Genomic DNA, 16,401 nt, shown 5'->3' with positions numbered 1-16,401 from the left:
GTATATATATATATCTGTGTGTGTATATATCTGTGTGTGTGTGTGTGTGTGTGTGTGTGTGTGTGTGTATATATGTCTGTGCGTGTATATCTGTGTGTGTGTATCTGTGTGTGTGTGTGTGTGTGTGTGTGTGTGTGTGTGTGTATATCTGTGTGTGTATATCTGTATATATGTGTGTCTGTGTGTTACCCTGTGTCCCAGTTAGTAGCCAGTAGCTCCAGTAAAGCCGTCCTCTGCTGCAGGAGCAGGTGTCCGGGCAGCTGGGCGGTGGCCAGAGCGTGGAACTCCTCACAGGCGTAGTCATCCAGCACGCAGCCCCCTGCAGGAGGCTGCGACAGGAAGCTCTCCACTGACCAGGGACTGGAGGCCTTGGGGAGGAGAAGGAGAGTCGGTTCATTTGAAATTAATATGAAGTATTACAGTTATTACCAGGTATCTGCACCTGACCCCAGAATGATGTCAGTACAATCTGTCCCGTATAACATGCAGGCAGCGTTAGCCACACAAGGAGCCACTCATCTCCTCTGATGATGACGACAGAGACCTGAACAGGACTTTATAGGGCGGTAAAACCAAGGAGCTGGTGGTGGACTTCTGCCGGGGCCAACACTCTGCATCCAGGGACTGGACATAGAGATTGTCAAGTCTTACAAGTACCTGGGTACCTGGTTGTTGAACAAACTGGACTGCACTAACCACACACACTTTATAAAAGAGACAAGCAGACTCTTCCTGCTGAGGTGACTCTGGTCTTTTGGGGTGCAGGGAGCCTCCTGAAGACCTTCTATGACTCTGTGGTGGCATCAGCCATCTTCTATGGAGTGTCTTCTGGAGCAGCAGCATCACAGTGATAGCTAAGCTATCACCTGGTGGAGGTGGTGTGGGACAGAAGGATGATGCTAAGCTAGCACCTAGTGGAGGTGGTGTGGGACAGGAGGATGATGCTAAGCTATCACCTGGTGGAGGTGGTGGGGGACAGGAGGATGATGCTAAGCTATCACCTGGTGGAGGTGGTGGGGGACAGGAGGATGATGCTAAGCTATCACCTGGTGGAGGTGGTGGGGGACAGGAGGATGATGCTAAGCTAGCACCTGGTGGAGGTGGTGGGGGACAGGAGGATGATGCTAAGCTATCACCTGGTGGAGGTGGTGGGGGACAGGAGGATGATGCTAAGCTATCACCTGGTGGAGGTGGTGTGGGACAGGAGGATGATGCTAAGCTATCACCTGGTGGAGGTGGTGGGGGACAGGAGGATGATGCTAAGCTATCACCTGGTGGAGGTGGTGGGGGACAGGAGGATGATGCTAGGCTATCACCTGGTGGAGGTGGTGGGGGACAGGAGGATAATGCTAAGCTATCACCTGGTGGAGGTGGTGTGGGACAGGAGGATGATGCTAAGCTCATCCCCGGTGTGTGAGGGAGTGGTACCGCAAGTCCAAGGGGCTCAAGCTAATAGAGAGGAGCGGTTGTCCTGTAACCACAAGGTAGCCGGTTCGATCCTCAGGCTCCCATTAGTTTTCATGTAAAAGTGTCCTTGACTGGTGCAATATAAATACATTTCATTCTGTCTGTATATCTAATATTACCATTGGGGATTCTTTACTGTTTTTATATTACTATGTGTCTCTTGTGTGCGTGCACCCCTCTGCTGCTGTAATCCTGCAGGACTAATAAAGGGATATCTTACAATGAGGGGGGGTATGGTGACATATGCACATACTACGTTCAGGCTAAAAGAGGCATCAGGGATGTGTGATGGTCCCGTCTGTCGCCTGCTCTCTCTGCTCATCCTAAAGCAGCCATTGTCTCCCTCGTCCTGCAGTGACTCACGATGGTTGCTATCTTCATCCTTTGATCACTCCATTTTCCTCATCATGAGTCACAGTTAGTTTTTAATGCAGCGTGCTTCAGGAAGGTTGTGTTGTGTTGTCTCTGGTGTCCATGCAACCAGTAAATATTGAGTCCTCACACAAACACATCCACAGCTCTTCATCACGCTGGCTTACTGGTGTCACTGGCTTACTGGTGGGGCCGTCACGACCTCGCCATGGTCGTTTTGTGTAATTGCATTGTTTTGTGAGTGGAGTGTGATTCCTAAATAGCTGCGATGACAACTCACCAGTTCTTGAGCCGTGAGTGTTTGTCTCTCTTTGCGGACGATGAGCCCGTCTCTCACTCCCAGGCTGCTGAACAGCTCTCTCCATCCCGCCACATCGCCATCTGTCTGCACATAGCAGGGACTCAGCAAGACCCAGTCGCAGCCTGGTGGAGGACGACGGAGACAGTGTTCAGGAGGAGGACCAGTCGACACATGAATATGGCTCTTTGATGTCAGTTCATCTCAGTTCAGGTGGAGCACCGGTGCGTTACCAGTGGTAAAAGGCAAACACTATATGTTATAAACAACATCAACAAGCACCTAAAATAGAGACGGAAGTATCTTCCCACAGACTAAATATTAAGTGGAGAGGAAGTATGATTATTCTAAATTACAATATATTTATATATTTCTTAGAATGGTAAAAAAAATGATATTTAAATACGGAAGTGAATATTTCACGATGAATAAAAGCATCACTCCTCTGGCTCCCTTTGGTGTCACACGGTCACCTCCATGGATTGAACATGAGATGCAACGTCATGAGGAACAAGCGAGGAAGACTCCACACGAGTGATGAAGTCAGAGAGAAAGCAAGGTTACGCTCCGTCACGTAAACGACACGGGGGAGTCCTTCTGGCTATCGTTAGGCTTTTGTAGTGTTTAAACAAGGAGCCGACAGACAGCTTTCTCCTTGTTTAGGTTTCTGCAGTGATGAGGAGGAAACGTACGGATGGCTTTGTATGTTTCCTCCTCGTCGCTATCAGCCGTGCTCGGCCATGGCACAGCTTCAAAGAGAGCAACAGCAGAAATAGAAACAGGACGTCCAACATGTCAAAATGGACATTAATGAGGAAAAAATACATGTTCATGAAAGTACAGTCAAACACCTTTTTTGTCTATTCGGACAGGCCTATATATGTAGTAAAAGCAGAGTTTTGTGAATGTGAGGGCTATTCATGGGATGTTTTATCACTGGTTTTTGTTTTTACAGAAATCTGTGAATATGAATATTTTGTGTAATGCAGAGCTGTCATCACTTTGGTCTCATTATCATGTTTGTGCTTTACTCTCTACCTACCAGGCAGTTTCTTGGGCAGGTTGATGTTGTCGTACTCTTCAGAGAAGTGCACCCGTGCATCAGCCGGGCTCAGCAGCCCCCTGCTGGTGAGGACGGGTACTGCAGTCTCACAGTACTCCTTGCTGGAGGAGCAGTGCAGCTTGATGAAGACCAAGTAACTCACCACCACCGCCTCTGGCTTCAACTGGTGGAGGAACCAGTGGGGGAGAGAGAGAAATACATGCATGCCAAATATGATGAGCCTTACTTTTGTAAAGCATGAAACGTTATAAACTGTGAGTTTGTCTCTCTTTGCGGATGATGAGACTCAGTGAAGCAGTTTGGTACCTTCCACTTGTTGCTCTGTATTGACGGGTAGATGTGCTGCTCCAGGAGCTCCTGAGGCTCCATGTCATGAACTCCCAGTCTCCTCAGCAGCTCCCGAACCTGCTGGCTCTCCAGAGGCTCCAGACAGCTCAGCAGAGAGGGCTGCACCACGTTTACATCCTGGTACAACGCAGACAGAGGGCCTGTGCACACACATGAGGACACACAGTATCACTTATCTTTAATGTTGAACGTCCAAGCCTCGTGGTAGTAAATATGGTTTCAGTTATTCCAGTCCCCCTCAAATACACGTTATTCTGCAGCTCATGCTCGAGAAGAAGAAGAAGAAGAAGAGGAAGAAGAAGAAGAAGAAGAAGAAGAAGAAGAAGAAGAAGAAGAAGAAGGCCGTTTTACCATTTAGTTGACATTGTTTTAGTTTGTCTCATGTCATCTTAACCTGGATGTGGGAAATGTACAACTCATTTTGAATTTTAATTTTTTATTTTTTCTCTCTCTCTCTCTCTCTCTCTCTAGTCATCAGCCGTTAATACATTTTAAATCATTGTTAGAAACTCAACCTTATTTTGGTACTACAACATATTTCATTTGAATATAAAGTTTAAAAGATACTGCTTTCTGATTGATTTAGAGGCTGACATGAGTGATTTTAAACAGGAATCCCGATCACTTTAATTATGATAATAATAATCTGCTGTCACAGCAAAACGTTTATGTTTACAGTACATTCCTGCAGAAACTCCTGTGACCTCGTTAGTGTTGATCAATTCTGATAATTGATCATTTCTTTTTATCAAAGGAAACATTGTTGCAGCCTCTGGATGTGGGGACTGTTGCTTGTACCAAGGAGATGCTGTCCTGTCTGCCTCATCAGTTACTTCAGACACGAGCGCTGCTCATGAGTGTGGGTAGAATATGTATATGAAGGAGAGTCTGCTCAAATCCATAAGAAAGACACAACACCACACAGACCACATGAGTGTTAAAGTCAGACAACTGCAGCGGCAGGACGCTGACATCAGTGTGAAAATCAATTCTTCAAGCTGAGCAAACCTTTGCTGTGTTTTTAAATGTGATGACGCACAACACCTCCGCTGTTTAGTGTGCTATATGCCTGCTGATGGTTTGACGTCTTCCTCCTGCTCACCGGCCTGTGACTGGTCTGACTGCACAGAGAGCAGACCTGCCTTCAGAGGGAGGAGTCCTGCACAGCGCCATGGAGGGCCGGCTGATGCTTCCTACCTCCTACCTCCTACCTCCTGTCTCCTACCTCCTGCCATGGCCCTGCTGATGCTCCTACCTCCTACTTCCTGTCTCCTACCTCCTGTCTCTTACCTCCTGCCATGGCCCTGCTGATGCTCCTACCTCCTACTTCCTGTCTCCTACCTCCTGCCATGGCCCTGCTGATGCTCCTCCTCTCTACCTCCTACCTCCTGTCTCCTACCTCCTGTCTCCTACCTCCTGCCATGGCCCTGCTGATGCTCCTCCTCTCTACCTCCTACCTCCTGTCTCCTACCTCCTGTCTCCTACCTCCTGCCATGGCCCTGCTGATGCTCCTCCTCTCTACCTCCTACCTCCTACCTCCTGTCTCCTACCTCCTGCCATGGCCCTGCTGATGCTCCTCCTCTCTACCTCCTACCTCCTGTCTCCTACTTCCTGTCTCCTACCTCCTGCCATGGCCCTGCTGATGCCCCTCCTCTCTACCTCCTACCTCCTGTCTCCTACCTCCTGCCATGGCCCTGCTGATGCTCCTCCTCTCTGCCTCCTACCTCCTGTCTCCTACCTCCTGTCTCCTACCTCCTGCCATGGCCCTGCTGATGCTCCTCCTCTCTACCTCCTACCTCCTGCCTCCTACCTCCTGTCTCCTACCTCCTGCCATGGCCCTGCTGATGCTCCTCCTCTCTACCTCCTACCTCCTGTCTCCTACTTCCTGTCTCCTACCTCCTGCCATGGCCCTGCTGATGCCCCTCCTCTCTACCTCCTACCTCCTGTCTCCTACCTCCTGCCATGGCCCTGCTGATGCTCCTCCTCTCTGCCTCCTACCTCCTGTCTCCTACCTCCTGCCATGGCCCTACGGGTCCCCCTCCTCTCTACCTCTTGTCTCCTACCTCCTGCTTCCTACCTCCTACTTCCTGTCTCCTACCTCCTGCCATGGCCCTGCTGATCCTCCTCGTCTCTACCTCTTGAATCCTACCTCCTACCTCCTGTCTCCTACCTCCTGCCATGGCCCTGCTGATGTCCCTCCTCTCTACCTCATGTATCCTACCTCCTGCCTCCTACCTCCTGTCTCCTACCTCCTGCCATGGCCCTGCTGATGCTCCTCCCCTCTACCTCTTGTCTCCTACCTCCTGCTTCCTACCTCCTACTTCCTGTCTCCTACCTCCTGCCATGGCCCTGCTGATGCTCCTCCTCTCTGCCTCCTACCTCCTGTCTCCTACCTCCTGCCATGGCCCTGCTGATGCTCCTCCTCTCTACCTCCTACCTCCTGCCTCCTACCTCCTGTCTCCTACCTCCTGCCATGGCCCTGCTGATGCTCCTCCTCTCTACCTCCTACCTCCTGTCTCCTACCTCCTGCCTCCTACCTCCTGCCTCCTACCTCCTGTCTCCTACCTCCTGCCATGGCCCTGCTGATGCTCCTCCTCTCTACCTTCTACCTCCTGTCTCCTACTTCCTGTCTCCTACCTCCTGCCATGGCCCTGCTGATGCTCCTCCTCTCTACCTCCTGCCTCCTACCTCCTGTCTCCTACCTCCTGTCATGGCCCTGCTGATGCTCCTCCTCTCTACCTCCTACCTCCTGTCTCCTACCTCCTGTCTCCTACCTCCTGCCATGGCCCTGCTGATGCTCCTCCTCTCTACCTCCTACCTCCTGCCTCCTACCTCCTGCCTCCTACCTCCTGCCATGGCCCTGCTGATGCTCCTCCTCTCTACCTCCTACCTCCTGTCTCCTACCTCCTGCCATGGCCCTGCTGATGCTCCACCTCTCTACCTCCTACCTCCTGTCTCCTACCTCCTGTCTCCTACCTCCTGCCATGGCCCTGCTGATGCTCCTCCTCTCTACCTCCTACCTCCTGCCTCCTACCTCCTGTCTCCTACCTCCTGCCATGGCCCTGCTGATGCTCCTCCTCTCTACCTCCTGCCTCCTACCTCCTGTCTCCTACCTCCTGCCATGACCCTGCTGATGCTCCTCCTCTCTGCCTCCTACCTCCTGTCTCCTACCTCCTGTCTCCTACCTCCTGCCATGGCCCTGCTGATGCCCCTCCTCTCTACCTCCTACCTCCTGTCTCCTACCTCCTGCCATGGCCCTGCTGATGCTCCTCCTCTCTGCCTCCTACCTCCTGTCTCCTACCTCCTGCCATGGCCCTACGGGTCCCCCTCCTCTCTACCTCTTGTCTCCTACCTCCTGCTTCCTACCTCCTACTTCCTGTCTCCTACCTCCTGCCATGGCCCTGCTGATCCTCCTCCTCTCTACCTCTTGTATCCTACCTCCTACCTCCTGTCTCCTACCTCCTGCCATGGCCCTGCTGATGTCCCTCCTCTCTACCTCATGTATCCTACCTCCTGCCTCCTACCTCCTGTCTCCTACCTCCTGCCATGGCCCTGCTGATGCTCCTCCCCTCTACCTCTTGTCTCCTACCTCCTGCTTCCTACCTCCTACTTCCTGTCTCCTACCTCCTGCCATGGCCCTGCTGATGCTCCTCCTCTCTGCCTCCTACCTCCTGTCTCCTACCTCCTGCCATGGCCCTGCTGATGCTCCTCCTCTCTACCTCCTACCTCCTGCCTCCTACCTCCTGTCTCCTACCTCCTGCCATGGCCCTGCTGATGCTCCTCCTCTCTACCTCCTACCTCCTGTCTCCTACCTCCTGCCTCCTACCTCCTGCCTCCTACCTCCTGTCTCCTACCTCCTGCCATGGCCCTGCTGATGCTCCTCCTCTCTACCTTCTACCTCCTGTCTCCTACTTCCTGTCTCCTACCTCCTGCCATGGCCCTGCTGATGCTCCTCCTCTCTACCTCCTGCCTCCTACCTCCTGTCTCCTACCTCCTGCCATGGCCCTGCTGATGCTCCTCCTCTCTACCTCCTACCTCCTGCCTCCTACCTCCTGCCTCCTACCTCCTGCCATGGCCCTGCTGATGCTCCTCCTCTCTACCTCCTACCTCCTGTCTCCTACCTCCTGTCTCCTACCTCCTGCCATGGCCCTGCTGATGCTCCTCCTCTCTACCTCCTACCTCCTGCCTCCTACCTCCGGCCTCCTACCTCCTGCCATGGCCCTGCTGATGCTCCTCCTCTCTACCTCCTACCTCCTGTCTCCTACCTCCTGCCATGGCCCTGCTGATGCTCCACCTCTCTACCTCCTACCTCCTGTCTCCTACCTCCTGTCTCCTACCTCCTGCCATGGCCCTGCTGATGCTCCTCCTCTCTACCTCCTACCTCCTGCCTCCTACCTCCTGTCTCCTACCTCCTGCCATGGCCCTGCTGATGCTCCTCCTCTCTACCTCCTGCCTCCTACCTCCTGTCTCCTACCTCCTGCCATGACCCTGCTGATGCTCCTCCTCTCTACCTTCTCTACCTCCTACCTCCTGTCTCCTACCTCCTGCCATGGCCCTGCTGATGCTCCACCTCTCTACCTCCTACCTCCTGTCTCCTACCTGCTGTCTCCTACCTCCTGCCATGGCCCTGCTGATGCTCCTCCTCTCTACCTCCTACCTCCTGTCTCCTACCTCCTGTCTCCTACCTCCTGCCATGGCCCTGCTGATGCTCCTCCTCTCTACCTCCTACCTCCTGCCTCCTACCTCCGGCCTCCTACCTCCTGCCATGGCCCTGCTGATGCTCCTCCTCTCTACCTCCTACCTCCTGTCTCCTACCTCCTGCCATGGCCCTGCTGATGCTCCACCTCTCTACCTCCTACCTCCTGTCTCCTACCTCCTGCCATGGCCCTGCTGATGCTCCTCCTCTCTACCTCCTACCTCCTGCCTCCTACCTCCTGTCTCCTACCTCCTGCCATGGCCCTGCTGATGCTCCTCCTCTCTACCTCCTGCCTCCTACCTCCTGTCTCCTACCTCCTGCCATGACCCTGCTGATGCTCCTCCTCTCTGCCTCCTACCTCCTGTCTCCTACCTCCTGTCTCCTACCTCCTGCCATGGCCCTGCTGATGCTCCTCCTCTCTACCTCCTGCCTCCTACCTCCTGTCTCCTACCTCCTGCCATGACCCTGCTGATGCTCCTCCTCTCTGCCTCCTACCTCCTGTCTCCTACCTCCTGCCATGGCCCTGCTGATGGTCCTCCTCTTTACCTCCTACCTCCTGCCTCCTACCTCCTGTCTCCTACCTCCTGCCATGGCCCTGCTGATGCTCCTCCTCTCTACCTCCTACTTCCTGCCTCCTACCTCCTGTCTCCTACCTCCTGCCATGGCCCTGCTGATGCTCCTCCTCTCTACCTCCTACTTCCTGCCTCCTACCTCCTGTCTCCTACCTCCTGCCATGGCCCTGCTGATGCTCCTCCTCTCTACCTCCTACCTCCTGTCTCCTACCTCCTGCCATGGCCCTGCTGATGCTCCTCCTCTCTACCTCCTGCCTCCTACCTCCTGTCTCCTACCTCCTGCCATGGCCCTGCTGATGCTCCTCCTCTCTACCTCCTACCTCCTGCCTCCTACCTCCTGTCTCCTACCTCCTGCCATGGCCCTGCTGATGCTCCTCCTCTCTACCTCCTACTTCCTGCCTCCTACCTCCTGTCTCCTACCTCCTGCCATGGCCCTGCTGATGCTCCTCCTCTCTACCTCCTACCTCCTGCCTCCTACCTCCTGTCTCCTACCTCCTGCCATGGCCCTGCTGATGCTCCTCCTCTCTACCTCCTACCTCCTGCCTCCTACCTCCTGCCTCCTACCTCCTGTCTCCTACCTCCTGCCATGGCCCTGCTGATGCTCCTCCTCTCTACCTCCTGTCTCCTACCTCCTGTCTCCTACCTCCTGCCATGGCCCTGCTGATGCTCCTCCTCTCTACCTCCTGCCTCCTACCTCCTGTCTCCTACCTCCTGCCATGGCCCTGCTGATGCTCCTCCTCTCTACCTCCTACCTCCTGTCTCCTACCTCCTGCCATGGCCCTGCTGATGCTCCTCCTCTCTACCTCCTACCTCCTGCCTCCTACCTCCTGTCTCCTACCTCCTGCCATGGCCCTGCTGATGCTCCTCCTCTCTACCTCCTACTTCCTGTCTCCTACCTCCTGCCATGGCCCTGCTGATGCTCCTCCTCTCTACCTCCTGCCTCCTACCTCCTGTCTCCTACCTCCTGCCATGGCCCTGCTGATGCTCCTCCTCTCTACCTCCTACCTCCTGTCTCCTACCTCCTGTCTCCTACCTCCTGTCTCCTACCTCCTGCCATGGCCCTGCTGATGCTCCTCCTCTCTACCTCCTACCTCCTGTCTCCTACCTCCTGCCATGGCCCTGCTGATGCTCCTCCTCTCTACCTCCTACCTCCTGCCTCCTACCTCCTGTCTCCTACCTCCTGCCATGGCCCTGCTGATGCTCCTCCTCTCTACCTCCTGCCTCCTACCTCCTGTCTCCTACCTCCTGCCATGGCCCTGCTGATGCTCCTCCTCTCTACCTCCTACCTCCTGCCTCCTACCTCCTGTCTCCTACCTCCTGCCATGGCCCTGCTGATGCTCCTCCTCTCTACCTCCTCCTGCATCATGGGCGGTGGTTATCTGGATGGTGTACCATGTGTATACTACTCATTATATGAATAGTGTCTGTCATATTCATGCAATGAGCTGTAACTCTGTACCGTTTCTGGTCACATGACATCTGTTGTTCTGAAATCTTGAAATGTGTACAGACATAAATACGTAGTTGACAGTGTCCTCAGACTCTGCCCTTTACCTAAGGTAGACAAAAAAGTGAAAGAAAAAAAAAGTGTTGGGATGCAGACAGGAGAATCAGCATCATGTCTATTTCAAAATGAACTGCTTCCTCAACAATTCTTAAGTGCTTGCAGAGATATAGTTTGTAATGAAGGCACCAGTCAGACAGTCTAACTCGTCATCACACTGTGGTCAAGAACGTACTGAAGAGAAATTACCTTTCTGAGCTTGACCGTTCCTTTTCTTGGTCTTGTTTTCCTCCATTGGAAAGAACACTCCTTCCCCGTTTAGAGCCACCACGCGTCCGTCAGCCAGGGGGATTATGGGTAGATTGCGGAGGGTTTGCAAGATGGCGTCCGCCTCTCCGTAGCCGTGCTCCAGAGCTCGGAAGTTGCAAACCAGCAGCTTGGCCAGCTGCCGCAGGCCGTCATCTAGAAGACATTTTACATGACGTGGAGATGTAGTTAAAGCTTTCTGATCACACTCAGAACAGACACATGCACCCGATGAACGCACTCCTTCAAGAGCACCTTACGTTAAACTGATCCATCTTATTAATTAGAACATTTATAAGTACAACAGTAATTAATTATCCCACCGTGAAGCTTTAATCAGAGCCGGCTATCCCAGCTAGCTCAATAATGAAGCCAATTACAGCAATTAGCAAATATTTTAACGCCGCATACTTTGCTTTGACATATAACATAGATGTATTGACATGTTTAGTGACTGCTGGTTTGCAGCAGAGGACTCTCACAACATCCAGCGCTATCATAGATATGGGTTTCTATCGCCGAGTGTCTGTTGTGTTAATGTGATCACAACAAAATGTCTAGTATTCTGTCAGCAGTGCTGTGTAATGCGTTGTGCGTGGATGAGCTTTCCATCAGATTTCTCCCTCTGCTCCTTCCTGTCCTCACACACCTGAATGGATGCCTTCCATCAACTCTTTGGCCATGGCTGTGGTCACCGTGGTAACATCAGATCCCCGCAGGTATCGCACTCCGAGGTATGTGAGCAGGGAGGTGGGCGGGGCCGGGCTCAAACCGGGATGGAGGTAGGACAGAGACAGATGCCTTTCTAGCTCGGCGCCGCCAATCACGTCACGGATCACAGCGTCCCGACAGACGGCCACCTGGGACGGCAGCTTGTACACAACCTTACCATCTGGAAGAGAAACACGTACACAACCTTACCATCTGGAAGAGAAACACGTACACAACCTTACCATCTGAACATGTACACAACCTCACCATCTGAACATGTACACAACCTCACCATCTGAACATGTACACAACCTCACCATCTGAACATGTACACAACCTCACCATCTGAACATGTACACAACCTCACCATCTGAACATGTACACAACCTCACCATCTGAACATGCACACAACCTTACCATCTGAACATGTACACAACCTCACCATCTGAACATGCACACAACCTTACCATCTGAACATGTACACAACCTTACCATCTGGAAGAGAAACACGTACACAACCTTACCATCTGAACATGTACACAACCTCACCATCTGAACATGCACACAATGCATCACAGTAGTACCTGAGCTGAGTGTCGGCAGGAAGGCCTTGCCCTTGAGCATTTGAATGATCTGCCCGGCAACAGGCTTGAAGAAGTCCAGCACCTCGTCCGGCAGCGGCACAAACAGCAGGAAGTGGCAGAGGCCCTTCAGCCCCGTGAACTCGGGGTGGCTCTGGGAGCAGAAGGGAACAACAGGTGGTGTTACAGTCACATCCGGACCGCCGTCCGCCTGGAGGTGACCCGGGGTCTAAATGTTCAAATAATGGCCAAAAACATCCGAGCAATCTTGATGATTTTTTATTTTTGGGAAATAAACGAAATAAAGTATTTTTTTCCTTCAAAATGTAACTTTGATGGTTGCTTATTCAGTTATGAATACTCAGTGACTGCAGGAACATTGCTTTAATCTTGTAGAAACACAGCAGTCTTACAGTGAAGACATCCATGGCCTGCAGGAAGAGTTGTGCAATCTCAGATCGAAGCGACTGGTTCCATGAGCTGTCTCTGTCGACATCTTCCCGAGAGGAAGGGATGTCGAAGTCACCTGAAGAAGAAGAAGAGTATTCTTATTCCACCAACTGTGTCCACGGTGGGAAAGCTCGATCATCCTGAACTCCGTTCTCACCTTGGATGATGAATCGGAAGCCAAAACTGCGAAGCGGCAGGTAAGCAAACACAGGTTGTTTCTGTGGCTGGCAGACGACGTCACTTCCTGTAACGCTGCCGTGCAGCTGGAACGCCAGGGCGAGCTCAGTGGACTCCACGTCCTTTTTGATCTGATGGAGGAACAGACCCATGTTCATATATATCTCATCCACCTTTTGTTCTGGAAACCAGATATGATACATTTGTCTAAAAGTGAAGCCACAGAGATTGGCATGTCAGTGTGTCTGCTTCACCGTCTTGGGCTGCACCGTCGCTTTGACCACCAGCCAGCGCTCCACCCCCTCTGGGTGCTCCACCTCCAACACGTTGTGACTCAGGTCCTTTCGAGTCATGGTCACGAGACGCTTCTCGCTCTGCAGGGAGACAGCGCAGCCGGTGGTGGAGGTAGGGACAAAGGTATTAGGATTACCTCAATGACCAAACCATGCGTATGTGCATGAATTATGAGCAAATGTACAAGTGCACAAGCTACCTGGCTGTAGATGGAGATGGAGCGCAGGCGGTGCAGAAAGAGCAGCAGGGAGGGGTGCAGGTCATGAAAGAGGTTTCTGGTCTGATGGCTCTCTGAGCGCAGAGGAAGGCAGATCTTCGTGGTCCAGCTGATCAGAGCGTAAGCACAGTGAGGTAGTTAGGAAGCAAGAGCTTTGGATGGACAATGAGCCACAGTTAGCAGCTAGCTTGTGAACATAGCGGAGCATTTGTAAACAGATCAGTGGAGACCAAAACAGAAGACAACAGTGAAGACATATTACATATTACAGAAACATGACACATGACGAATGCTGCGTCATGTCTGCCAATTAGGCAACTGCTTAATTATCAGCTTTATTAGGTGATGTCACTCTTGTGTATGTTGTGATGGAAGAGACAAGCTTTCAGATGTTTATGCCATATAACATCTGCTAAATATGACACCAAGCGTACTTCTGAAATGTGTTTGTTTAATTAAATTCTCAGCATTAAAGGCCAATCAATATATTTAGCCATGTTTATATTTGAGGTACATTTACCACAATTCAAAAAAATAGTTAGATAGAATTGGAATAAGGAGCTTGCTCGGACACGTGAAGAGACTTGTCGTCCTATGACCTCCAACATGTGTGACGCTCCACCACTGTGTCTCTGTCACTCAACCTGTGCTGATGCAAGTCCTTCATCTGTGCGTCCAGAGGCCTCTCGTCTTCACTCCAGTGGGGGAGGATGTATCCCATGGGGCCGCAGGTCTTGTCGAATCGCAAGTGAAAGCCATTGGAGTGAATCTCAGGACAGTCTGTGACTTTAAACACGGATTTGAAGCCGATGCCCTTTTGACCTATGAAGAAGAGAGCAATCGGGATCAATAACTGGAAAGGTTGCCACTGTGTAATAATCCATGTTGTGGACCAGGATTTGTACAGGGTTAGGAGCTCTCCATCCCAATCTGTGTTTTCCTCCACTATCAGTAGTTAGAATTAGAGCTGGGCAAAGTTGAAAGAAATGGAACTGATTAATCACGTAATATTTTTGGGAAGACTAGAAAAGTGCTTCACAAGGACGGGTCCATTCACCTTTGACCTCCTTCAGCTCCAGCCCTGATCCCTCGTGACAAAACATGCGCTTTGACTTTTCCTTTTCTCCTTTAGGGCATCATGTACTTACCGATGTATCCATACTTGTGTTTGCCCTTGGTGCTGCGGCCCACATCACAGATGGCCCTGATGTTCATCTCCTGGAAGCCAGTCTCGTTATTGAGCACAGTGATGCTGTCTCTGTCCACCACGAAGGCCAGCGCGGGAACAACACCCTCTGATGGGTAGCTGTTGTCATCAGCATTCTGGGAACCGGAAACAAAGAGGTGAGAAGGTCACGATCACACGAATCACAAACAATACTATGAGACATATGCAGGATCCAAAAACGTCATGTTTTCATTAGTATTGAGAAAAACATATTTTACAGCTCAAAATGGCTGCAGAGCCATTTAATATAGTTTCTGAAGCTTCCTTCATGTTTTCCTGTTGTCTCCATGACCGGAACAACAACTTCCTAAACCTCTTCCACAACCAAATCCGCTGCTGATGAAGGACTCCTCTTCCTCCATGGACCTCTGGAACGGCACACAGCTGAACACCGGACTGCTTTACATGTGTCGTTGTATACGAGTTGAGGTCCCATTACTTCCTGAACACATCTCTAAAGCCATGCTATTGAAAACACTTTTGTCTTCACAGTCTCACGTTTGCTGCCACACGAGTAGGACCACTGGAGTGAAGGAGTGATCGCCATCCACTCTAGTTCATCAACAACTTCCCCATTTTGGGGATTCTTTGTTGGATGCATTTGAGAAAAAGGGTTATCTTTAAGAATTCAAAGTGGGTGAGTAAAAACCTTTCACCAACACTTAAACTTTTACTGCAACATCCTTTGACCCTTGCTTTTCATCCAGCCTGGGCCTTAGGGAGCATAGGGTACAGGAAAGTGAACTTTGGTTAGTTTCTTGCTGAAGGACACCTGCATGCAGACAGTTTGAGTCGATGTTTGTGGTCAATGGACGATGCACTCTACCACTGAGCCACAGAGACACAAAGATGTAATGTCATCTTTATGGGAGTAAATATTAATCACCTGAATGAGTTCCAGGACAAAGTGTGTGTCTTTGCTGTAGAGTTCTGTGGAGAGGCGGTCCAAGCTGCGGCCCAGCCGGTCCTGATGCACCTGCATCAACTTGTGGCCTGCAGCGTTCAGCTCCACACCAATACCAAACTCACTCTTCCTGTCAGGACAGAAGAACAGCTGTATGTAGAGCAACCATTCTTTGAAGGTAGGCAAAACTACATCATAAAGCTTCAGTGGACATTGAAAACAAACCTGATGTCTTCAATAATGGCTCTTTGGACATCTGGTGTGGACTGGCAGCTGGCAGGACCAGATAGTCCTGACTGCTCCTCGTCCGGGCCTCCTTCAGCTTCACTGCTGATGTCTGATGTCTCCCCGTTAGGCAGTGCAGACAACTCATAAAGCTCCTCTTCGTCCTCTCCCTCTTCAACTACTACGTCTTGCTCGCCATTAACTGGAATAAAACATTCAGCATTAAAAGATGGGAGGCATACCTGGTAAGGTTCAGTCTGAATGAACCTTCACCTTGTTGGAGGCTCTGGTTGAGATGGGACGAGGCAAAGCTGTTGTCCATTATGTTACTCTCAAGATACTCATCTTCACTCATATTCAGAGTTGACAGGCTGCTGCTCTCAGAATCTATCAAGTTGGACTGAAGTCCCTAAAAAAAAGAGAACATTTGAAGCTAAGCCAATAACAATAGAACATCTGTTAAACACACAGTGTACGCACAAAATGCAGCGGCAAGCTCATTAAACTATTCAACCATCCATCCATGATCTTCTGCTTAACCAGGGCCGGGTCGTAGGGGCAACAGGCTTTGCAGGATATATATATATATATATATATATATATATATATATATATATATATATATATATATATATATATATATACACACACACATACACACACACACACCTCTCCAGCATGTTCAGAGAGCCTCAAAGAGAGGGGTCCAGGAGGCTCCTGAGCAGATGCTGTACTGCTCCATTAAAGTTATAAATAACAATAGTGCATAGATTCAGCTGCAATATGGAGGCAAGAGGAGAGAAGCCGTTTGGGGTGGCAGCCACATCAACGTTCACGACTTTCAGCTCCAACTAGAACACAAGATAGTAATAACTTCACAAAAGATGTGTTTTGTGACAAAGACGCTGGGTGTACATGAGCGTTTGTTTTACTAAAGGGTCCGTGGAGACGACATGTTGACTATCTGGCACATGGATGTGACCGGAGC

At 51.1% G+C, this 16,401-nt stretch overlaps 1 protein-coding gene across 1 annotated transcript in view; it reads right to left on the bottom strand.

Moving 5' to 3' along the window:
- The window catches only part of LOC137789898 (uncharacterized), a 55,598-nt gene that overhangs the window by 17,231 nt on the left and 21,966 nt on the right, over positions 1 to 16,401 (bottom strand). The window contains exons 18-33 of the mRNA XM_068583765.1: positions 15,687 to 15,822; positions 15,414 to 15,615; positions 15,171 to 15,318; positions 14,205 to 14,379; positions 13,701 to 13,878; positions 13,039 to 13,165; positions 12,800 to 12,919; positions 12,526 to 12,676; positions 12,332 to 12,444; positions 11,922 to 12,072; positions 11,276 to 11,518; positions 10,570 to 10,782; positions 3,507 to 3,688; positions 3,180 to 3,363; positions 2,120 to 2,262; positions 190 to 368 (exon numbers count right to left, since the gene is read on the bottom strand). Of these exons, the coding sequence (XP_068439866.1) occupies positions 190 to 368; positions 2,120 to 2,262; positions 3,180 to 3,363; positions 3,507 to 3,688; positions 10,570 to 10,782; positions 11,276 to 11,518; positions 11,922 to 12,072; positions 12,332 to 12,444; positions 12,526 to 12,676; positions 12,800 to 12,919; positions 13,039 to 13,165; positions 13,701 to 13,878; positions 14,205 to 14,379; positions 15,171 to 15,318; positions 15,414 to 15,615; positions 15,687 to 15,822 (2,645 nt within the window). The remainder of the gene's footprint in view (positions 1 to 189; positions 369 to 2,119; positions 2,263 to 3,179; positions 3,364 to 3,506; positions 3,689 to 10,569; positions 10,783 to 11,275; positions 11,519 to 11,921; positions 12,073 to 12,331; positions 12,445 to 12,525; positions 12,677 to 12,799; positions 12,920 to 13,038; positions 13,166 to 13,700; positions 13,879 to 14,204; positions 14,380 to 15,170; positions 15,319 to 15,413; positions 15,616 to 15,686; positions 15,823 to 16,401) is intronic.

Source organism: Clinocottus analis, unplaced genomic scaffold (genome assembly GCF_023055335.1).
Source record: "Clinocottus analis isolate CAN_PGR_092001 unplaced genomic scaffold, fCliAna1.0.p SCAF_19, whole genome shotgun sequence".
NCBI lineage: Eukaryota > Metazoa > Chordata > Actinopteri > Perciformes > Cottidae > Clinocottus > Clinocottus analis.
Note: the sequence above shows the minus strand (reverse complement) of the source record. Positions and strands in the feature narration are given on the sequence as shown.